General features: G+C 42.8%; 1 protein-coding gene and 1 long non-coding RNA gene across 4 annotated transcripts in view; one reads left to right on the top strand and one right to left on the bottom strand.

The window, feature by feature from the left end:
- GJA5 (gap junction protein alpha 5) overlaps nt 1-6261 on the top strand; it is a 17744-nt gene extending 11483 nt beyond the window's left edge. For all 3 annotated transcript variants that reach the window (XM_067546323.1, XM_067546322.1, XM_067546321.1), the window contains one exon: nt 3345-6261. In XM_067546323.1, coding sequence (XP_067402424.1) covers nt 3360-4469 — 1110 coding nt within the window. In that variant the 5' untranslated portion in view covers nt 3345-3359 and the 3' untranslated portion in view covers nt 4470-6261. The remainder of the gene's footprint in view (nt 1-3344) is intronic.
- Nucleotides 3643-23993, bottom strand: LOC137151835 (uncharacterized). Its single transcript, XR_010919373.1, has 3 exons — nt 23791-23993; nt 20739-20942; nt 3643-4058 (listed from the first exon to the last, which is right to left on the bottom strand). It is a non-coding gene; the product is annotated as an uncharacterized lncRNA (long non-coding RNA).

Raw genomic sequence — 23993 nt, 5'->3', positions numbered from 1 at the left:
TTTTACCTCATGTTAGCTACTTGAGTTAAAAACACACCTTTCTTCCGAGTGAAGACTCAACCCACAGAGTATAAAGTTATGCACATAAAGGTATGTATTTAAACAGTCTAATTAGACATGGGAAATATTTTGAATGTGTAATGTGGGTAAATTCCAAGAACCCTTGACATTATTTTCTGGACTTTTCATACATTTTATCTTATCATCTTAATCTTGTATTAATATAGATTTTTATATTTAATTTATGTCTAGAACTGCAGAGTCCCCTAACTTGAGCAACAAGTTTTAGTATGTTGGAAACATCAGAAAGTTGTATGCAATTCCAGTGTGTGGCTGAAACCATTACAACTGATGAGAAGTTGTGCTAAGTCTATGATTCTAGTCCACAGAAGACCAGTGTGACTATTTGGATTTAAAACTTTCTATTGAAAAAGAGGGCACTGGAAGTCTTTGCATTAGCAAACAAGATATACAGAGAAAAATCAACTAGTTCCAGCCAGGACTGATAGGATACAATTGCATCAGCAGTATCAGTCACCCATCTACTCCAAATTATGGGAGGCTCCCTATCAAAGGCAGAATCCTGGAGGAACACATGCAAGTAGTGGATATGCATAGACATAAGATGAGGAAAAAGTGTACAGCCATATCTCTGTTTACTCTGCCCTATGGAAAAAAAAACAATTCATAAATACAAATATTGCACGGCATATTAGACATAGGACTCACTGGTAACATGGAGTATTTACAGAGTTATCAGAAGATAACAGGGTGGTATCACATCATTCCCAGTGGAGTTACCAAGCAACATCCAAGAAACATGATGCAGCATTTCATAGTAACTATTTATAAATAACTATTATCATCAACATATTAGCCTATATTTAATCCCTTGTCTGCTTATAGCATTTTCCCACCACATTGAAACTGTATATGAACTGAAGTCAGAAAATTCAGACAGTGGGATAACAGATCCTTAGTGCACCAAATTTACATGGAGTGCAGTTGTGTGGAGCGAATAGGTGACTAAGCCACCATGCTGCCCCCCTAGTCCTAGGATGGCTGAGGGTTGAAATAGTCTCTGGTATAATTTAGAGCAGCCTCAGGGTTGCTCAAAGTTAAGGCAATTGAAATAGTTTAGTATGGAACCAGGTGTGCCATCCAGGATCAGCCAGAGTCCCATCTACTCATCCCTGCCTAGTCCCATCTGTGCCATGCCCCCTCCTCATCCTGAAACATTCCCTACATGGAGTGGGGGAAGTGAACAGCCACTAGCAACTCTCTTCTGTCAGGGGGAATTCTCAGCTGTCCCTTTAGGCCAGCCTTCACAGTAGCAAGAACAGCCAAAGCCAGTTTTAAGGTTTAAGTCCATAATGAGCTGTAACTGGGTGATACTGTACATACACCCTGCACTATAAAGCAACATGTACAGTGCTACATTTTACTCCTCAAATTATATAACAGGGGGGAAACTTATTGTTCCCACAATAATCATATCCTTGTATACGTCAACTTTTGTGCATGTAAAATCTCAACCATATTGCTGCAGTAAACTTTCAGCATTTCATAGAGTCTGAAACTCCACTCCCCAAGGAAGCCATACAATCTTTGCTCATGGAGAGTCATTAGCTCTTGTAGACAAGACAAAGGATGATTAGGAAAGACTTACATTTCTGGACTTTTGGGGCATCAATATTTCCCTCATGTGGTGGTTTTTATTATGTTGCCATTGTGGTTTTTATATTTTCCATTTGATAAGAGGTTATAAGGTCTTTGAAAGGGAGGGTCTTAGCAGGCATATTATCTTTATCAAAACAGTGAACACTTCTATAGGACCTCTGCTCTTGGATCACAACTTTTTCTACTGAGATGTTTGCTGCACGATGCCTCTGTAAGGTAGGTATGGTAAGTATAATTGGACCAAATTAATCTCTCTTAGATCTCTTTTATTCCAGAGTTACAGTAAGGCTGAATTAAGCCCATTATTTCCATTTTACAGATGGGGATTTGAGGCAGAGAGAGGTTAAGTGACTTGATCAGAGGGAGTCTAGCAGAGCCTGGGATAGAAGAGAACCAAGATCTCTCAAGTCCTAACCCTGAGATTTCAGTACAAGATCATCTTCCCCTCCTTCTCATCTGACCACTTAACTAGTTGTCTCTGTAGATACTTTTAGTCCCATGGTACATCTCAGAGGGCGGTTTCTTTTCATCTGAATGGTGAATTTTGACTTACAAACTTAAAAATAGCAAGCTCTGATGCTAAGATTTTGCAGTGTTCCTGTATCAGACAATGGGGTATTCTGAAGCAAGCATCAAAGATCAGAAATTGGATTACAAGTTGGGAGGGAATTTGAAGTCATTGCTGGCCCCGGAAAATGTTTATGATTTATGACTGCAATTGTTGGAATTAACTACACTCAGAAACAACAAAATTAAATCATATAGCTTGGTGGGTGGGTTCTGCACATTTGTTTTAATGGTGGAACTCAATTCTGAAATGAAACCCAGGAAGACAAGAAGATGCTGCATGCATTTCAAACATCTAGCACAGTGTTTCTCAACCTGGGGGTTTAGAGGGGTCGCAAGTGCAGAGCTGGTATTGGGGGTGGCAAGAAAGGCAATTGCCTGGAGCCACAGGGGCGCCATGAAACTAAGTTACATGCCTCAGCCCCGTGGGGGTGGGACTCAGGCTTCAGGGGTACAGTAGTTTGGAAAGATTAAGAACCACTGATCTAGCATGTCTGTGCCACTGATGCATCCATTTTAAATATGCTACAGTAGAGGCCAGGCATATGCAAGAGGAAGCGCAAGGATACTGCTTAGTCCTATCTTTAGATTCAAATCTCACCACTCTAAGTACCAGTACATTTGGGGAATCCCGGGTGAGTAGTTCTGCTATCCGTATAGCAGAAGGAGAACCACCTCAGATGCAGGTTCCATAGAGGATAAATTTAAGTTCAGACCACAGTGTAAATATTTCCTGAACCAAGAATAAAGTCTGATACATCTCAAATAGTTTAGCAGCCCAGTTAATACTCTGAGGTCTTTATACTAATTTACTCTTGACAGATGCTACCACAAAAAGAACAGATCAATGAACCATCTTATTTGGTATCCTGTCTCCAGCAGTGAGGATCAAAGCCAGATGCTTAATCCACACCAATATAATGAACTGAAGTGGGGGTGGAGAGGATTTCTTTCAGAAGGATGTTTCAGGACACAAATTCACCGCAGATTTCTGACTGAATCTCAGTGCTTTTCAAATGCAGCATTTTCTGATTTAAGGGCATAAATTCCCCTCACCTTTCTCAGAACCTCGCTCTCTCGCTATTCTTTTTCCACAGAGGCTGTGAGCAGAGATGGATAACTGGAGCTTCCTGGGAGAGTTCCTTGAAGAGGTTCACAAGCATTCCACTGTGGTGGGGAAAGTTTGGCTGACCGTGCTTTTCATCTTTCGGATGCTGGTGCTGGGCACAGCAGCGGAGTCCTCATGGGGAGATGAGCAGTCTGACTTCATGTGTGACACCCGGCAGCCTGGCTGTGAGAACGTCTGTTACGACAAGGCTTTCCCCATCTCCCACATCAGGTACTGGGTCCTTCAGATCATCTTCGTCTCCACTCCATCCCTGGTGTACATGGCGCATGCGATGCACACGGTGCGCACAGAAGAAAAGAGAAAAATGAAGGAGGCAGAAATGAGGGCAAAGGTGATTAGAAACAGTGGCGACCCTTACCACCAACAGGAGTACCCTGTGGCGGAGAAGGCAGAGCTCTCCAGTCGGGAGGAATCAAGTGGGAGAATACTACTCCAGGGCAGATTGCTGAACACCTATGTCTACAGCATTTTGATTCGTGTCACTATGGAAGTGGCCTTTATTGTCGGACAATACATCCTCTATGGAATCTTCCTGCAGACCCTGTACACCTGTCACCGGGACCCCTGCCCTCACCCCGTAAACTGCTACGTCTCGCGGCCCACAGAGAAGAATGTCTTCATCATCTTCATGCTGGCCGTGGCTGTACTGTCGCTCTTCTTGAGCCTGGCCGAGCTGTACCATCTGGGATGGAAAAAAGCCAAGGAGAAGTGTGCTAAATCTTACAAACACAGCCCCACCATGGCTACTGGCAAAGCAGAGCCTGCACCCCCCGTGGAGATGGCTCAAAGTTGCACTCCCCCTCCAGATTTTAATCAGTGTTTGGCCAATCCCAACGGGAAATTCATCAGCCCTTTTAGCAATAAAATGGCCTCTCAGCAGAACACGGCCAACTTTGCCACTGAAAGGGTTCACAGCCAAGAGGATGAGGCTGGGGAAGGCCAGTTTATCCAGATCAACTATGCACAGAGTCCTGAGGCACTCAATGACACTGCCCCCCACCAGGTCTCCAATGGCTACTTCAATGAGAAACGAAGGCTCAGCAAGACCAGCCGCGCCAGCAGTAAGGCTAGGTCAGATGATCTGTCAGTGTGACCTGTTGCCAGGTGAGGCAAGGAGAAAGGGAAAGCCTCAGTGCTAAGCAAAACCCTTGCAGTGTGGCCTTTGAACTCCTGCCATTCTGCTCTCTGTTTTATGGCCCTCTGTTCCTTTTAATGAATGGCACTGCTCTACTCCAGACTGCACTTCTCATGCCTTAAAAATGGCAAACTTTCCCAATAGGGGGCACACTGGCAACTTGCCAGGACTGCATTTAATTTGCAGAAAATGCAGCAGATTGTAACCATCCTCATATTTAATGGAGAGGTGCCACCTACAAGGACCTACAGAACCTGCCATTCCTAGCCACTCAGAGATGGAATGTTGGCTAGCAGGACCTGTAGCCTACAGAGATTGCAACTCCCCTGAAAAATTAGGCTGGCCATGAGCTGCAATATTGAACTCACCAAGCCATATGTTGGCCATCCCACCCCTGCTTTGGAATTACTTTACTATGAGCTACACCCACTTTGCAAGTACATTGAGTGACAACTTTTCTCTCCTAAGAAAAACAGAAATTAAACACTAGGCCTTCTAAATAATATTTTATATTTTTCCCTCTTTCCTTTTGTCTGCCTGGGCTCAGACGTGTTATACCAGCTTGCCTTACCTATTCCAAGTAAATGTGCAATGAATTTTTACTTGAATTTTTGACACTATGTATGTAGCCCCCCTCAAGATCTGACTAGGCATTAAGAATTATCTGTTTCCCCCCACAAAATAAAATGCCTTAGTGTCCAACCCTGGAAATATCTTCATCCCAGGGTCAGGCCAGCAGACAGACCTGGCTTCCCTGTACCCAGACTACCTGTTGAAGGGGCCTAAAGAATTTTCCCAAGATATTTATTAGACCAGTTTCAAGAGAAATGGGCATTTAACCAAATAAATAGATTATCCCATGGAAGCAACTATGTCACTGGTAAAAAAAGAGGGATTATAATGTGGAAAGATGTGATTTTTTTTTCTCTTTAAAAAATATTTTAAGTAAATTTAGTTCTATTGCAAGGGTGCTAAACTAGCAATCATGCAATCCTCTGTTTATCCACAGAAGAGGTACAGCATGGGCAGTGGTTGTGCAAGCTTCCTCCATGGCCCTGCCAATAAATCTCAACCTCATTCTGGAGGGACCTCTTAAAGTGAGAATATTGTCCAGTATCCGTAACTCGGTCAGTCCTTGGCCACTCTGCTGAGTCTGCCTGTTCTTATGACAGGCACCTATTTGTTAAGAAATCGACGAACACACCATTTCTTTTCACCACACAGGTCACCCTGAGCCATCATCAGATGGCAACATTGGGTAATGAGATAAATGAGGATCCCAAAGCAAGGCTGTTCAAGCAGCTCTTAGGATGGTTCCTGGTCCCCAAATCCCACCTTGACCGCCATTCATTTGATCATCGCAGAATTGAAACAAGGGGATTAAGTTTACCTTTCTGTCTTTGGAGGATAAACTGGCCTAGTCCAAATACTCCCTCTCATTTACCCTGCCCTTTTGAACATGGGCAGCTGCTTATGAAAGGCTGAACTGTGTATGTCAGGGCTGGGAGTGATTTAAGAGAGGACTGATCTATTCCCTCTGATATTTGCTGTTGAAAGAGATTGTCATTCCTTGAGTCTGATGCAGTGCTTGCTTTGGTACAATTGCCTACACATGCACTGGGAGGAAAACATTTTAGTTAATAAGTGCTGTATGTACATGTATTTTTGAATCAGGAAAAAATGTGTGCTTGCCTTAATAAGAGATTTGAAACAATTGTGTCTAGTTTGTCCTAATAAAGTTCTGATTCTATCTCCTCTTGTTCATGTCTCCCCTGTTACACGGCCAACAATGAGCTAAGAAAGAAAGAATGAGGGGCTAACATCTACGGGTTTCCATCCCAACTTCTGCCTGTCAACGATCACAGATTCCCAAAACAAACACAAGCCATTGCTTGGAATTGTGGGGCGGGGGAGGGAGGAAATATATGGTAAATTATAAATATTGAAAAACTATTGTGTTACAGGCTGCTGAAGTAAAGGGAACACCCCATCCCCTTTGGTTTATCAGAGAAGGGAAGGAACTAAGGATGCAAAAGCCTAAACCTTTAAACATTTAAATGGTAATCAGCTGTTTAAATGTTTTAAACAGCTGATTACCGTTTAAACTGTGGGGGCGGGGAGCGGCAGCTGGTCTTGGCTCCCCGCGAGCAAGAGCAGCTTGGCAGCTCTTGCTCTGGGGGAGGCGCAGAGCCCAGCGCAGCTCCCCCCACACGCACAGAGCGTGCGGGGGTGGGGGAAGCCACAGCTGGGCTCGGCTCAGCTCCCCGCAAGTGAGAGCTGCCAACTTACGGCTCTGCACACGCAGCACGGGGGGGGGAGGGGGTGGAAGCCACAGCTAGACAGCTCTCACTTGGCAGTGAGGAGCCGAGCCCAGCACGGCTCCCTGCCACCCACGCGTTTAACCGTTTAAATGTTCTATTTTTAGAACGTTTAAACGGATTCTTAGTTAAACGAATTTTTACATCCCTAGAAGGAACACAGGAAGCCAGCTAGAGAGAAAGAGCAGTGGCTGGAGCTGTGAGAGGCATTCCATGGTGGGCTAGGTTCTGCCACTCTTCTACATCCAAGAGGCACTTCTCAGAGGGAGCAAGGGTAGCAAAATCTGGCCAGAAGAGTTCAATTGTGCTTCCCTCAAAATCAGTCAGTCAGAAAGGGGACCCCCCTAGGCAACTGATCCTGAAAGGAGTTGAGTACTCTCATTTATCGCTATCTTCAAAGAGCAGTTTGGGTCACTCATCTCTTTCAAGATTAGGCTGTCCGACCCACAAACTCCTCTCCTGTCCCCTGTCCAAACAGCTGACTTCTCGCCTTCCCAAACCCAACTCAGAGCCTCTTGTCCTTCTCTTGCTGCCACCTCTCAGCCTACAAGCTTCTTTTTCTCCCCTGCTCAATCTGTCAAACTCACAGGGCTCCCCTTCTTCCCCCCCCTCCCAACTTCACCTCCCAACCCATGGGACCTTTCAGGCTGGGAAGCAGAAGCAAGGGGGAGGGTTATATCCTATTGAAATTGAAGGGGAAATTTACAGAGAACATAATTACTGATGCTGGAATTTGGTGAGGACACCAGGGCTAGGACCTCTACTCCTGAGGAAAGTTTTATGGATTCTTTAAGGCCACAAGTGGTCAGAACCTTGGTTTGACATCCCAGCTGAGAGATGGCACCTTTAGCACCACAATGTCCCGCAGCACAATGCAGGAAGGATGAGTTCTAGTGATCCAAATTTTCAAAACAGTGCACATGCACTTCTAAGTGTGCCTGTACTATGCATGCAAACTGCCGGTATGCACATGCATTGAGGGGTTTGTGTGTCTAAGTCAGGCTAATGCAAAAGCGCGCGCACACACACACACACAGTTGAGCAGTCACCTCTTTGAAAACTGGGCCACTGAGTTATCACACCATGCCCTCAGTTTTCTTTGGAGATCTTCCATCCAAGTATTAAACCAGGTCTGACTAGTCTTAATTTAGGAGAAGAAATGGGTCCAAAGTATAAAAACCCCATTCTAATCAACTGTACCCCCAAAAATGCAGGGGTATTTGATCCTACTCATTATAGATAAGGGGTAGAACTGGAAAATTAAGATATGGATCTGTATTCAGATTGCAAACCTCTCAAATTCAGGGATGTTCATACCCAAGGACATGGTTCATGCCTATCTCTTTGACAAGATCACAGTCCACCCATTCCCTAGAAAACATGTGCATCAAAGCCAAGTACTGAACATATATTCTCTTGCTCCCATTCTCCCCTGCATTCCTCCCTGGCTCTGTCTCGTGGATATAACTGATGGAGGTTGCATGATAGATGGATGTTTGCATTTGCTGACAGATCGTATGCTTATGATGCTTGGAATCCATTGTCAAGGCTGTCTGTCTAATCATATCAAAATGGGAGTATTTAGTTCTAACTGCCAGTAAGCAGGGGAGCAAGTGCTGTCCTTTCAGGCAGATTTCTTGCACACTGTATTGGATAGAATGGATGGGCAGATGGCATTAAGGTTGTGAGCTAAGTCGATAATACTTACAAAATTCAACATTGGAGTTGGCACTCAATCTTTAACTCATGCTTTTATGAAGACAAGATATAGTTACCATTTACTTTACAAAACATTTTGAATAAAAGAACAGGTTACAGATTTTCATTCCACATTGATTCTAATTTACTGGGGACCCCTTCAAGTTCTAGTTCCATATTCTCAATAACTCAGAATCCTAGAGTGTGAGCTGGAGTTCCTGAGTAATTTAATTAGAATGTACCAGCTCCGTGATGTTAGAGCTTCTTCTCCTCTGTCGCACTTCAAACCAGATCAGCATCGCCTCCTCTGCCAGAACATGTCAAATAAAGAAGCTGTCTGAACAATCCAGCAGTCAACCTGATTCCACAGCCTTTTGCTGCTCAGCTGCTGAAACCTGGATTGCTGACTCTGAGCAAAGAGAGCAGGAAAAGCTAAGTCTGGCCAGGCTCTTAAAGCAAAAGTATTTAATCCTATAAAAAGAAAATCTATATTTAAAAATATCCCTAATGCCAAAACTAACAAAACAAGACAGAGATACCAGGACAAATTTAAGACTACGGTCTGCTCTGCTCCCTCCATCCAAACAGCAGAGAATGGGACCGTTCAGAGAGGAGACAAACGAGAGAGGTACACAAACTAATGAATGACCTAGAAAAGGTAAGTTAATTCCTCTTTCCCCTCTCACAAGAGCAAGAGGCTAGTCAATGAAATTGAAAGCCAACATGTTTAAAAGTGACAAGTTGGAAACAAAATACTGTTTCTAATGGATCTCATTGCCAAGAACATGGTAGGATCAAAAAAGGGGCAGACATTTATTTAGATGAGAACATATATTCATAGACTCACAGACTTTAAGGTCAGAAGGGACCATTATGATCATCTAGTCTGACCTCCTGCACAACGCAGGCCACAGAACCTCACCCACCCACTCCTGTAATAGACCCCTAACCAATGACTGAGTTATTGAAGCCCTCAAATCATGGTTTAAAGACTTCAAGGTACAGAGAATCCACCAGCAAGTGACCCACGCCCCATGCTGCAGAGGAAGGCGAAAAACCCTCAGGCCTCTGCCAATCTGCCCTGGGGGAAAATTCCTCCCAACCCCACATATGGCGATCAGCTAAACCCGGAGCATGTGAGCAAGACTCACCAGCCAGACACCCAGGAAAGAATTCTCTGTAGTAATTCAGAACCCACCCCATCTAACATCCCATCACAGGCCACTGGGCATATTTACTGCTAGTAGTCAAAGATCAGTTAATTGCCAAATTAGGCTGTCCCATCATACTATCCACTCCATAAATTTATCAAGCTCAGTATTGAAGCTAGCTAGGTTTTTTGTCTCCACTGCTCCCTCTGGAAGGCTGTTCCAGAACTTCACTCCTCTGATGGTTAGAAACCTTTGATGGTATTTATCCCTCTGATGTATTCATAGAGAGCAATCATATTGCCCTTCAGCCTTCTTTTGGTTATGCTAAACAAGCAAGCTTTCTGACTTTCCTCTCATAAGGCAGATTTTCCATTCCTCGGATCATCCTAGTAGCGCTTCTCTGCACCTGTTCCAGTTTGAATTCATCTTTCTTAAACATGGGAGACCAGAACTGTATTCCACAAGAGGTCTAACCAATGCCTTGTATAACGGTATTAACACCTCCGTATCTCTATTGGAAATACCTTGCCTGATGCATCCTAGGATCTCATTAGCTTTTTTCACAGCCACATCACATTGGCAGCTCATAGTCATTCTGTGGTCAACCAATATGCCCAGGTCCTTCTCCTCCGTCACTTCGAACTGATACGTCCCCAGTTTATAGCAAAAATTCTTGTTGTTAGTTCCTAAATGCATGACCTTGCACTTTCCACTATTAAAATTCATCCTACTTCTATTACTCCAGTTTACAAGATCATCCAGATCTTCTTGTATCACATCCCAGTCTCTCTCTGTACTGGCAATATGTCCCAACTTCATGTCATCCACAAACTTTATTAGCATACTACTACTTTTTGTGCCAAGATCAGTAATAAAAAGGTTAAATAAGATCGGTCCCAAGACCGATTCCTGAGGTACTCTAGTTGGCACAGACCTTTCTACCCTTGTTCCCCCCAAGCCTGACCTCTTATGGCCATCCCAGTCTGTCTTTATCTTACCCCCACCTTCTCATTCCTTTTCCAGTCTATTCATCTAGACAGTCCATGCTCCATTGTCTGGGACTCCTCATTCCATTCCCACTCTCCCTGTCCAGCTAGTCCCAGTGTACCCATCACCTGGGGCCTCATCCGATTGCTGTCTTCCCCCTCATTCATCCCAATTCCAGTTCCCCTCATAGGCCTCTTGTTCCACTTCCCTAGCCCATCTAGCCCTACCTTTTCCCTGCCACTCCAGCTTCTCATTCAATCTCAGTTGCCCATTCCCGTTTTCTCCCTGCACCTCCCCATTTCTCCCTGGCTCCTTGTTTCAGTACCCTTGCCCAGTCAATCCCACACAGCTGTATCCTGGTCCCAATCTCCCCATCCCTTCTTAGCTCCTTGTCCCACCCACCCTCTGAGGCCTGACTCCTCATCCCACTGCATTTGAGTCAGGTGACTCCATTCTCCACTGTGGCTGGACCCAACCAGTGGGAGCACTGATAGCACAAGAACGACAGTCTGCTTGCCATTAGTTCCAGTGCCACAGTAGCCTGCAGTGTCTAAAAGCAGGAATTGCAAGGAAAATCCTTCTCAGTCCTGGCCTGGAGTATGCTCAGTGAGAGGGAATCTTCAGGGAATTTAGCTGACAAACCCTCACCAGTTTCTACTGACTATGTGCGAACTTAGATTTTCCAGAGGCTTATAACTTGGCTAAATTTGGGCAGCTTCTCGTGAGAACAGTGAAAGGCGCATCTGTGATACCCAGGTGACCCACTTGCCAAATTTCTAATCCTTGTTCCAAAGCGTGGGGTCTCTCAACAAAATATATGTAAGAATTTTTAACATGTACTAATAAATTTTTCCCTATTCTCATTCCTGGAAAAAGCTGAAGCTTTTTTTTTTTTTTTTGCTGAAATTTACCAAAAACCATTTGGCCTGAGGGAGCTACCCAGCATGGAAAACTTTCAGTCTGAATAGCTAAAGTTCGGCAAATTTATAAGCAATTGAAAACAGAATCTTATAATGGGAAGTAGTGGGCAAGCTTAATAATAGGCAGCCCTACAAGCTCTGCCTATAATTACTGCTTTACTAATGGAGCTACTCATCCAGATAATGAGCTGAGCTATCTCAAGCCCAGGAGAGGGAGAAGGGGAGAGGAGAGAAGCTATCCATCTTTATTGTACCCTGGGTATCACAATATTTGGTGTTTTTCTTAAAGCCCCAACTTCTGGAGTCATGGAAATATTTGAGAATCTCAGTTTTCATTTAAAAAATGTTTCTAGCCCTGCTGGTTGAAGAGGACAGTTTAAAAATATGAATCCTAAATGTTCAGACACTAGAAGGCAAGAACATAGAAGTCAACATTTATTATTTTTAAAATCTCAAGATCTTTTGGGGTCTGATTCATGATTTTTATATGTTTGGCACTGGCAACATTGCCAGCCTCTAGACAACACCTGCGTTTACCAGGTAGTGGAGATTCTGCCTCCCCGTACTAGAGGGTGTCTGGCAGGGAAGGGGGTCTGGTGTAACTCCCTGGCATCCATCTGCAAGAGGAGTGAAGCTTCCTTACAGAAAGCATCTGCTGAAGGGAACCTAGAGTGAAGTGCCCATGGCACCAGCTCCAATACAAACAGGCCTTGTTCCCTTGTGGCTTGACTGCTCACACTGCAGCATCAGAAGAGGAACCCTGGGTGAAGATCCTGTCCAGGCTGCAGACACAAGTGACAGGCAGAAGACTAATCCCTTGTGGTTAGGCAGTCACTGAGAATGCCGTGGGACTTGGACTGCATCAGGTGGAAGTGATGATGCTGCAGTTCATGCAATTATGTTGTCATTTGCCATATGTATTATTTAACTTCTGAATACCAAGTTCTTCATCCTCTCCACCCCCTATGTAATAAGCATGCCAGCTTGTGAGATACCATGTAATAATCTGAGAAATCCAACCTGCCGACAGAGTATTACTGTTTCTGCAACTGCCCTGTTATTGGGTAGATTCTATTTATTCTCCTGGATGTTACCCAGTGGAGACGTCAGGAACTACTTCAGAATTGAATGCAGAGATCGTTTATATCCTGGCCACGGCTTCTACCTATTTAACATAATACTTGGGTGATGGGGGATAGCATCAGGAAGAGAATCAGGAAAAGGGAATGAGTGTATTTTAGAGCAGTCCAGGTGCTCAAAAGCAGACACACAGCCAGCCGAAATAAAAGCGTGTAGGGAAATCACTCATGTTCTCTGAGCTACCCTCCCGCACACACAGGCCACAGAGTACGGCTCCCAGTGCACTGAGAATTTCCTATCTTGGAACAATAAAATTGGGAAATGGGTGTCTTGGGAAGAGAGGGGAGTAGAGCAACTGCCAGTGAGGGCTGGGAACGAACATCAACATATTCTGATGACAACCTGAATTTTTCTGATCTCATTTGCACCAAAACTCCTCCAGGCTCCACATCACTGCTATGGACCCTCTGCCTACCTGTTCCTCAGACATGCCCAAGGGGAGCCTGCCTCAGGTGAGAACACAATACCATGCCCAAACCAAACCCCAGGTCCCAATATATCAACTGCTTTTTGAGAGAACATCTCCCCCTGATATGCAAAAGAGGTGGGTCTCAGTGGAAGGCAGAAGATTAATCTGATTTGGATTTCACTCAATAAACCCACAGCTATGCATATACAGGGGCTCCACCATCCCCATTCAGGGCCAGTTGGATTGAAGGTTCTGAGGCAGGTGATGAATGGCACAGAAATCACAAAGGGGCTGCAGGGAACCTATCACATAGTTAGATTTCCTTAAACAAGTTTGTGACCCCTCTTGGATCAAAGAGTCAGGCCAGTGTCTACCAGAGAAGCAGCAATTTACAAGAAACAAAACCACATCCACTGATGTTTTAGGAATACCTTTCTTGGATGTTAAAACAAAACCCTCCCATTCCTCATAGCGCCACTCACCAGAGCCAACACACTCATTCTCTGCTATGTAAAGGGACTTTACTGAAAATTGCTTTAGTCACCAGCTCCTACCCTTAAAAGGAATCAGATTAGCAGAGAGGCAACCAGCTCTGGATCAGATGCATGCCTGCTATTTTTGTTTTGAAGTAGATGCTGTGCCAGCTGTTCACTTCTGGAAACAAAGTTGGAGCTAAACATGAAAAATACCCTTAATCAAATCAGTTTGATGGGTGCCAGGCTAAAGCCAAGATTTTAAAAAACGGATGCCTAAAGTTAGGCATATTCAGGCACCAAAGCTAGTGACCTAGCAGGGCTCAGGGCTTTTGAAAATCAGGCCATTGATTTAGGTGCTTAAATATGGATTTAGCAGGTGAACTTTAAGCAGCTGTTTTTGAAAATCTTGACTTGCTCTCTAATGGCTAGTAATCCACATATATAAAGATAGTACATACACACACAAGCAATGACAATATTTTCTTTCTTATCACAGATCCAGGATCGTGAGGAAAGTTTACAGGTCCTAAGAGGATTTCATAGAATCGTAGGACTGGAAGAGATCTTGAGAGGTGGTCTAGTCCAATCCCCTGTACTCAAGGAAGGACAAAACACTATCTTCTAGACCATCCCTCACAGGTGTCTGTCCAACCTGCTCTTAAAAATCTCCAATGATGGAGATTACATAACCATCCTCGGCAATTTTTTTCCAGTGCTTAACCACCCTGACAGTTGGGAAGCTTTTCCTTAATGTCCTACCATGCCAACCTTGATGCAATTGACCATTGCCTCTTGTCCTATCTGTATTGATCAGCCAGAGCATTTCAAGTCCTGGCAAGCCACAAGAAATCAGACCTTAACAGCAGCATGATCTAAAGAAATAAGATCTATTCGCAGCCCTGTCATGGGCTTATCAGGTGCTTTTGGCCAAGATTTTCAAAAACAGGAGCCTCTTAACTCCATATTTAGATGACTAAATAAGTGGCCTAGATTTTCAGAAGTGCTAGATACCAAGAATGCAGTACCAAGGATAACTCCCAAAGCTACAGGGTGCTCAGCATTTTTTAAAAATCACATGTTTAGGTGTCTAAATATGGATTTAGAAGTCTAATTTCAGGCTCTGATTTTTTAAAATCTCGATATTAACCTCTTATATCTCTCAGTTTTCTCATCTGTTAAAAGGGAATGATACATATTCACTTCCCAAAGGTCTTGATTAGTTAATTCTTGAAAAGTGATTTCAAAATGTAAAGTGCAAGTATTATTTCAATTAAAATTGTGTCTAATTTCCTCCTTGCTTTTTTCCTACTTCAGGCCCCAATGCAGCAAAGCATTTAGGCATGTGCATATAGGATGGTATTGTCACTTCCCCACTTTATAACATTATGTAGCAGGCCAAAAATGCATTAGGTTTTCAGCTGCCATCTCACTGTGAAAACTCGGTTTGACTTGCTGTTTGCTTCCACTCTAGTCTCTCTAGGTATTACTGCTTCTCAGCTTTCTCCTTCCCATGAGATGTATGGTTTGGATTATTTTTCCCTAAATGTATGAGTTTCTATTTCCCCAGGATCTATATTCTTTTTTTTTTTAATTTCCTTTCCATAATTCTAGTTTCTCTAGGTCCCTTTTTTATTATTTTCTAGTGTTTCCAATACTTCCCAATTGAGTGCTATCTGTGAATTTAATAGTGTGCCGTTTTTATTGTTCTAGATAATCAATAAAGATATTTATTAAATAAGCAAGGACCTACCAATAATCCTAACAGTATCCTACTGGATATCAACAACTGAAAATGAGTGCCAGTGGTATGCTGTAGCTATGGAGGTGACTGTGATTCTTGGATGTATAAGCAGGAGACTATAAAAAAAAGGGAGTAAGAAGGTGGTATTACCTCTGTATATAGCATTAATGAGACCTTTACTGGAATGCTGTGTCCACGTTCTGGAGTCTACACTTCAGAAAGGATATTGACAAATTGGAGAAGGTTCACAGAAGGGCTACAAGATTGATTCAAGGTCTGGAAAACTTGTCTTATAGTGATAGACTAAATCTCAATATATTTAGTTTATACAAGAGAAGATTAAGAGATGACTTGATCATGGTCTACGAGTACCTCTAACGGGAAAAGATTTCTGATAGTAGATGGCACCTTCAACCTAGCAGAAAAAGGCATAACATAGAAAGGGTCACAGAAAAGGTAATTAACCACTGGAACAACTTCCCAAATGGATATAGTGGATTTTCCATCACTTTCAGTCTTTAAATCAAGACTTATCTTTTAAAAGTTAATGCTATAGCTCAAACAGAAGCTATAGGTTTGACACAGAAATTATTGGATAAGTTTCTTTAGCCTGTGGGGTCAGACAAGGCTGTCACAATGATTCCTTCTGGCCTCAAAATCTGCCAATCTGTAAAAACCTTGCCTAAGGTTGATACACTATGGTTTATTATTATTGGGCTTTGTTTACAGTGTTCCAATAAGTTTTCAATCCATTTTACAATGGGCATTAGCAACCCAGTTTGAATGAATGTTATTGAGAGTAAAATATCATGATAACACCTTTACTAAAAGATCTACCAAATTCTGTTCATCCATTCATTTTGTAATACTTTCTTTGCAAAAAAATAAAATAAAATAGGGGTGTCTTCATTTGAGACACTTTAAAGAAGCCTGATTTTCAGAGGGTGGGTGCTCAGCACTTTATGAAAATCAGGCTGCTTTAAGATATGTCAAGCTAAGCACTCAAAAATGGGGGAGGAACCAAAACCATTAATGCCTTTGGAAAATCTTGACCGTACATATATTTTAGGTCAGCAAACTGACTTCATGAAACTTTGGGAGAATAAAAAATAAAAAGTGTATTCCCAGATTGAGAGAACCCATCAACTAAGAATAGAATGATGAGTTATAAACCTTTCAAGACGGAGATTTACAATGGAAACTCTGACAAACCCTGAACTCTAGCAATGCCTCCTGGCACCACTATAAGCCACAACATCTTTCAAACCTGTTGGGGACTTTTAAATTGGGCTAAAAATAAATGCAGATATGGAGAATTATATATATATCTATATACACAACATATATATATATATTGTTAAGGAAAGAACAGGTGCTCTTTACAGGCAGTATAAAAAAAGAAAAGTCATGCATGCAAACACCAAACTGAACAGACTTGATGAGCCACAAAAGCATCACACATTCCCTCCTTCCCTTCAGGATTCTCCTAGTCCACAAGCCTTACTCATATCTCCCCAGAGTACTAAGGCTCCCCTGCAGCAGTGCCTGAGGACTCCCAAGCCTTTTCACCTCATTCACCCAATATATTCACAGAATTCCACCCCCTGACCTCTTGGGGATTACTGGATTTCTGAAAATAACATGCATGGAACAGCTGGTGTGAACAGAAATGTCTTGAATGTAAATACCATGGTCCCCGAGACAAGGCTTGTGTCCCCTCTTCTGCCCCCACCCCTTGCCTGATCCCCACCCACATCAAGTGTAGGGGTCTACATTAAAATAGAAAACAGTTCAGAGTGCTAGGAGCAACACAAAGGATTCAAGTGCCATTGGATATCACAGCTGATTGCATGTTGGCAGAACGTAGTGGGTTTCAGCAACAACGGTCGGATCAATAAGGGGCCTTTAACATTTCAAGATTTACCCAGGCCTGCATCAGAATGAAGAGATGATATATTTTCCCAGGTTCCGTATTATCACTTCTCACCCTCTTTTGATGTTGTGGGTGGGTGGGTGGCCAGCTAGGCACAGCTTGCACCTTACGTCACACACAGCAATTCCATTTTTCAGAAATTTCTGTCCACGTATGAAAGCATATTATAATCAATTGTTAGACCAGGACCACTTTGTAATGCTCAGAATTGTTGCTTCACACTACTCTGAGGGCAGAGAACTAGCTGTAGCTGACACGTATATAATCATGTCTCATTCCAAATCATCCCAAAACTCTTTACAAACCATATGCACACAGAATAGCAATTGAGGTGGCAGAGGGTAAGAATGTGAAACAGTTAAATACAGCCCCATTGGAACATAAATTCGCCATAGCAATTCAGAGAACTGGTCCATCAACTGCAGTATCCTGCCTTTGGCAGTAGCCTGTATCTGATGCTTCAGTGGAAGGTGAAAAGTGCCCATCGTGCATCTGGACAATTTTGCTATACAATTATCAGGGGTCAAAGTAGGCTGGCTTTTACCATCTTGTCAAGCTAGTTCTTAGAGGACACTACATTGCTTAGTTCTTATTAGTCCTTAGAGGGACTACTCCTGAATCTAAACCTTCCTATATAAAAAATCTCTAATCTTTATAGTTGTGAAGAAAAATTTCTTGCTGTTAACCTAGTCTTGTTTGCCTGAATCTGCAGGCAGCCAGAAGCGATAGATCTGACTGGTGTGAACTGCCCCTATTCATTTACATTATTTCTCCGCTGATCAAATTTAAAAAAGAGGTAATGTCGGTGCATGCAAAGCATGCAAAAAATAGAGAGGGACACTACATAGATATGCTCCGAATGGTGTCTCATTTTGGTGTCTGAAGAGGGAGGTACTTGCTTCGCAGTGGCATTTAGGAAAGAACCATAACTATTTTTTCCAGTTCAACCCCTGTGAATCATACAAATTAGAAATGGCAACATTCCTCCCATTTCCAGACATGACTTGCTCACAAAGCAGTTGGTTACACAGGCTACAATAGACAAACTGAGTAGATTAGGTCATTTACTAGCTACAGCAAACTAAGATGCAACATAATGCAGTATACTCATTTATAAATGCACTTCAGCCTTCTATGGATGGAATACGGCTAATGTGACTATGTGGCTATAATAGGAACCTTCGATACAGTGATTGGAGACTAAACAACCAAAATACAGTCTTTATCACTGCAGAAGAGTAATAGGGGAAGTCTCTCTTGGTTGCAGTGTTAGAGGCCTGTGTTTTTGAAGCTGAAAACTGCAAGTTCTGCTCCCCGTGCTGCATATGTGGTGAGCTGACAACCACAGTCACTGTGTACTTATGTAGCTATGAATAATTACGAATGACCAAAGGAAGACGGGCAGCACTTAGCTATGTTATCAAATTAGCAGAACACAGAGAGCTAGTCACTCCAAGCGAATTGGGGGAAATGGTATTAGAAAGTCAGGAAATCCTTTTCACCATTTGGATAATCTATTTACATATTGCAACTCATTCGAAGTGGACAATGAAACCAGTATGATCAGCTTCACTTTCTGCTCATAGTTAGTTTCATTTGCAGGTTCTCATGCACTAGCAGGATGTTGTTATTGTCTTTGGTTTCCTAGTACTGTAGGAGGCTATTTAAATCTGCCTCCTTTCTCCTCCCTGCTCAGGGCAAATTACCACCCTACCTGAAAAGTAATGAAAGAAGCCCTTAGGATTTATAATCCCTCCTTTCCCCCTTACCATTTAAAAACAAAACCTACATTAGGGGCCTAAACTACATGCCAGTACAGTGATACAGATGCTTTCAGACATGTTCATCTCTGGTGCAGCTCCATTGACTTAGTGGGTTTACACAAAGGATGACGATAACTCTTTGTCTGGGAGGAGGGCATTTCTTCCCCAGCAACCTACATGTATCCCAATGAGCAATAAAAGCCAGGTTTGACCTTTTAATGCTAAACTGGTTTTTAAGCATATTTATATTTAAAATCAGATTATAATCCAATAATAGTAATAATCAAGCAGATTGGTCTTGTGCTCAAAGCAATGGACAGGAAGTCCTGGCTCTATTCACAGAACAGCAACACACTCACTGTGTGACCTTGGGCAATCCACAAACTCTCACTGCTTCAGTTTTCCCCTTGTGAAAAGTGAGGATCATAATACTAACCTACCCTAACGGGGAGTTCTGAGGCTTAATTCACTGTTTGGAAACACTATAGAAAGACAATGTATGTACGTATTTATTATTAATAAAATAAGAATAGTAATAATAAGTGAATAGGTACAGGTTTTTGCAGTGCTGATGAATTTCAGCCAGACAGAAATTTGGAATCCACTTTAAGGAGGTAAGTTTGCCTGAAATATGTTTAGCTTTTAGAGTAAAACTAATTTATGCCAGTAACACAAACCATATCAATGTTGGCATTTTAAGTAGAAGTTCCCTTCTTCGCTAGTCGTATTAGTATAGATGGGGGGGGGAAATATAGTCCATTAGAAAATGTTTTTGTAAAGATGATGCATCTTAGAATAAATTTCTGCACAGTTGGACAAAGGAAAAAAGGGCAACACCATTTGCTAAAAAATGGACAGCCGTCGGCTATTTCGGGGAGCCCTCCTCTAATTGCACGCACCTGCTATGGCATGGTATATTTTAAAATATAAGCTTAACAGGAATGGTACAAAGCAGCAAGAGTCAAATCCCCAGAGAGGCAACATTCTGCAGTCTCCCTCCCTGCAGATTTACAGAGCTGTGGGCTATCTGCCAGGGAAATACTAGCACAGAGAGCAATGAAGTTGTGGGCCTGTTCCCTTGCTCTTCCCTTCCCTGTTTATATTTCATTATTCAATTCCCTCTTGCTCGCGCTGCTGCTATTTTCCCTCTTTTTACTAATTCCTTCACACATTTATTTTCTCCCTGAAAACATAATGCTCTTCCTTGGCCATACCCACTCCCACAGTTTGGAGCAGCTTCTTCTTTTTTCCTTATTCTTTTGTTGTTGCCTTGGCCTCACTTTCTTCCCTGGTTCTCTTTCCTCTCTCCTTCCCCTGTTCATTCCTTTTTGTTTCCCTCTGTTTTTGTCTTTCCTCTAACTTCCATGTAGTGCCTGCTGGGTTAATAAAATGCGAGGACTCCATGTTTGTAAAGCTAAACTTGCTCTTCATTAATAGAATTTTTCACAGAGGTGCTGTAGCTAGCATACTGGCCTTCCCCACACAGACTGACTTCCTGGCACCCCTCCAACCTGTGCTCCTTCCTCTAAGTTCCATGAACGCTGCTACACCCTATCTCCAAGCCTACCCATTCCCCCACCTTTGTCCTGCTCCTTGCATCCAAATCCTGCCAGCTTCATGAGATTGCTGTACACACCACCAGTCTCCTTCACTTCATCAACCCCTCCAATCAGCAGCACTGTGTGCTTTACCTGAATCACATTGGCAGGGTAGAAAGCCACGGGGGACCACTTCGACATGAGAGAGAAGAGTGCTCCTCCAAAAGGTCCTTAGGTCTTTCATTTGGAATAGGCAGTGCAGGGAGCTGATGAAAGATGATCTTATGATGATGGCACAGGATTGGCACTCAGAAGATCTTGGGTCCAATTCCTGGCTCTTCCCCCTGACTCAGGGAACTGAAGCACAGAAAATCTCTGTGACTTGCCCAATCTATAAAATGGGGATAATAGTAATTGTACTCAGAGGGCTGTTATGAGAATATATTCATTAATGTTTGTCAAGTGTTGAGATATTATGGGGCCATATATGGAGATAGATAGAAGTAGTGGGGAGAGAAGGCTTCATCAGGCAGCTTTGGAACCCCACTTGGGAAAGGGACAGCAGGGGACACTGATACCCTACCTCTAGGGCTGGTCTGGCAACACAAACCTTGCTTTGTCAGGAGAACAGTGGTGGAAAGTTGCTAACGCAAGAAGCTCACAGTTCAGGCAGGTGGCTTAGCAGACCTGTGAGTTTCAAACCAATGTAAACAGGAAGTTGAGGAGCATAAGCAAGAAAATTCCAGTGTTTGCCTCTCTTTGTGGGAGTCAGATTCTTATTAAAGAAAAGAATGTTCATGATTAGAAAGATGATAAAGTGTAAGAGGAATTTCTTAATCCAGATAACAAAAACATAGCCATATTATGAGAACCTGAAGACATTAACATAATGCTGAGGTGATCCTCAGGCCTTTTTTTTTTTTTTTTGAAGTCCTCCTTACTGATAATACTGTTATTAGCTGAGTGCACAAGACCTTACACTCAACTTGATGGCATTTTTCTGTGTGGATGTTTGTCTGTAACATAACTTCGGCATCAATGTACAGAATATCGTTGATTTGGATTAAAATCAGAACACCAGAAGAGGGGAAATCGGGAACCCACAGGCTCTGTCTACACTACAATAAAAGACCCATGGCATGGCTACGGCTGGCCCATGTCAGCTGACTCAAGCTTGTGGGGTTCAGGCTGCATTTGGGCTTGGGCTGGAGCCCGGGCTCTGAGACCCAACAAGGGGAGGGTCTCAGAGCCTGGGTTCCAACCCAAGCCCAAAACATCTACATTGCTTCTTTTAGCCCCCCAGCCTAAGCCCTGCGAGCCTGAGTCAGCTGACCCGGGATCTGAGACTCAGTTCTGAGGGGTTTTTAATCGCAGTGTAGACACACTCATAGAGCTGCAGCCATCTGGATAGTAGAGCTGGCACCTTCAACCACCTCTATAATTGTCTATCGATCAAAGAGCCTGCTGATGGCACCGCCATGAATACTTCCAGCATAAAGCAACCCCGTCCTCCCAGTGGAGTTTAAAATGTTGACATCCTGAAAGAGAAAGGAAAAAAGTTGAGGAGAAAAGAAGAAGAATGGTGCAGGGAAGAGGGGAAGCATGGCTGGAATGGGGGAGAGAATGGTCACCGTGCATTCTTAGACAAATGGCTTATAGGAATTAATGAGAAATGAAGCTATGTGATTCAAAACTAAAAGGCCTTTCCAAAAGAAAAAGAGAGGAAATATTTATTAATATATGTGCTATGTAGTTTCATTATAAATTTAAGTTAGTGTGTAGTACCCTCTAACGATATTCAAGAGTCTATCTGTAGATTCCATGCTGTGCTGCAAAACATCACTAAATAAGGGGAGCCAAATATTTGAGGGGAGTAGTAATGGACTATGGAGCATTTCATCTCTAGACTGAGAGTTCAGACCCACCTTTGGTCAGCTTTTACCTGCCTTTCCCCTTCCAGATATGCTTGTGATGCTGGCAGACCAGGTGCCAGCTCATGCCAAAGTCCCCATGTCTCTTTTGAATACTGACCAATACACAACTGGACTCAGTCTGCCTCTCCTGTGTGTTAATATGGTTAAAATAGGCACTAGAATTATAAGAATGTGTTTAGTGTTTAGATTTTACTGAATGCTTGTGAGTTGCTGCATACATTAATCTAACTTATAACATCTGTATCCCATATTTTAAGGTGATATTTGACTGGTTATATTGTGAGCCTCTGTGACTGTGTAAATCACCAGACAAAGAGATATTAATTAGTGATCTTCAGCAGAAGGCGTTATGCCATTCCCAAAAGGAAAGGCCCATCAATACCAGATGGACTATTGTGGGACATTGCAACTGGAATTTCCCTATGGACCAACAAGAAGAGGACAAAAGGCTTTTGTCCTGCTCTGCTCTCAGTAAAGACAGGTCATGCAGGTGGACTCATACCATCAGCTGAGTTTGCAGCTCAGAGCACAAGGCAGAGGGGGATAAAAACCCCAAACAAAAAGAACTTTATATCTCTATGCCACTTAGACCCTGAGGGGCGAAGTGTTTCTAGGCATGTATCAGAGATCCCCAGCTGCTTAGCCTGGGTTAGCCCTAAAGACATTAGAGCTCGCTGATTACTTTTCCTTTAGAAACTTATGGCTATAACTCATTTGTGTGCAAGTGTTTACTTTTACCTGCTTTAACCTTTAAATCACTCTCTGGTTTCCTTCTCCTATTTAGTACATCTTTATATAATTTATTATAGGATTGGTTACAAGCATTGTTTTTGGTGTAAGAGCTAAAATGCAATTGACCTGGCTAAGTGACTAGTCTTTTGGGACTGAAAGTAACTTGAATATTTTTCTGATTCTTGATGGAAGGAAACATCTATCACAAAGATACACTCACCGGGGTGGCAAGATATATGGGAGTACCCAAGCGGACTGTCTGTGACTCCAAGTTAAGGCAGTTATAGTGTCTGAGGAGTTTATTCTTGATAATTGATTAACGAAATCGAAGTGTAGACTCACAACTAATTTGGGGTTTGTGCTCTGGTTCTTAACGGTCTGCCCTGAGGTTGGCACTGATGCTCTTTGAGTCCCAGCAGGCAGCGTTACAATGCTCTCCCCACTTCTTTACCAGTTTATTTAACTAAAGTTTTCTATTATAATTATAATATTTCTGTAGCCAGCATAAATATTCAATTAGTTTTCTTTTGTATTCCTACCTGATGATTCCCCAGGAGTGACTGAAACAGGATAGTGCGGCCGACAGGCGAACTGGTAACCAAAGCAGGGACAGCAGTGAGGTGAGGAAGGTCAGCAGAATTCCAGGATGGTGGTTTGGCTGTAAGAGTCTCTCCACAGCATGCTTGGACTGGTCTATAAAGCTATAGAAAGTTCCCAGGAGGCTCCAGAACTTGGAGATCCT

This window comes from Emydura macquarii, unplaced genomic scaffold (genome assembly GCF_026122565.2).
Source record: "Emydura macquarii macquarii isolate MOO-44397 ecotype Brisbane River unplaced genomic scaffold, CSIRO-AGI_Emac_v2 contig_1119, whole genome shotgun sequence".
Taxonomy (NCBI): domain Eukaryota; kingdom Metazoa; phylum Chordata; order Testudines; family Chelidae; genus Emydura; species Emydura macquarii.
The sequence above is the reverse complement of the archived record's forward strand: the minus strand, read 5'-3'. Positions and strand labels throughout refer to the sequence as shown.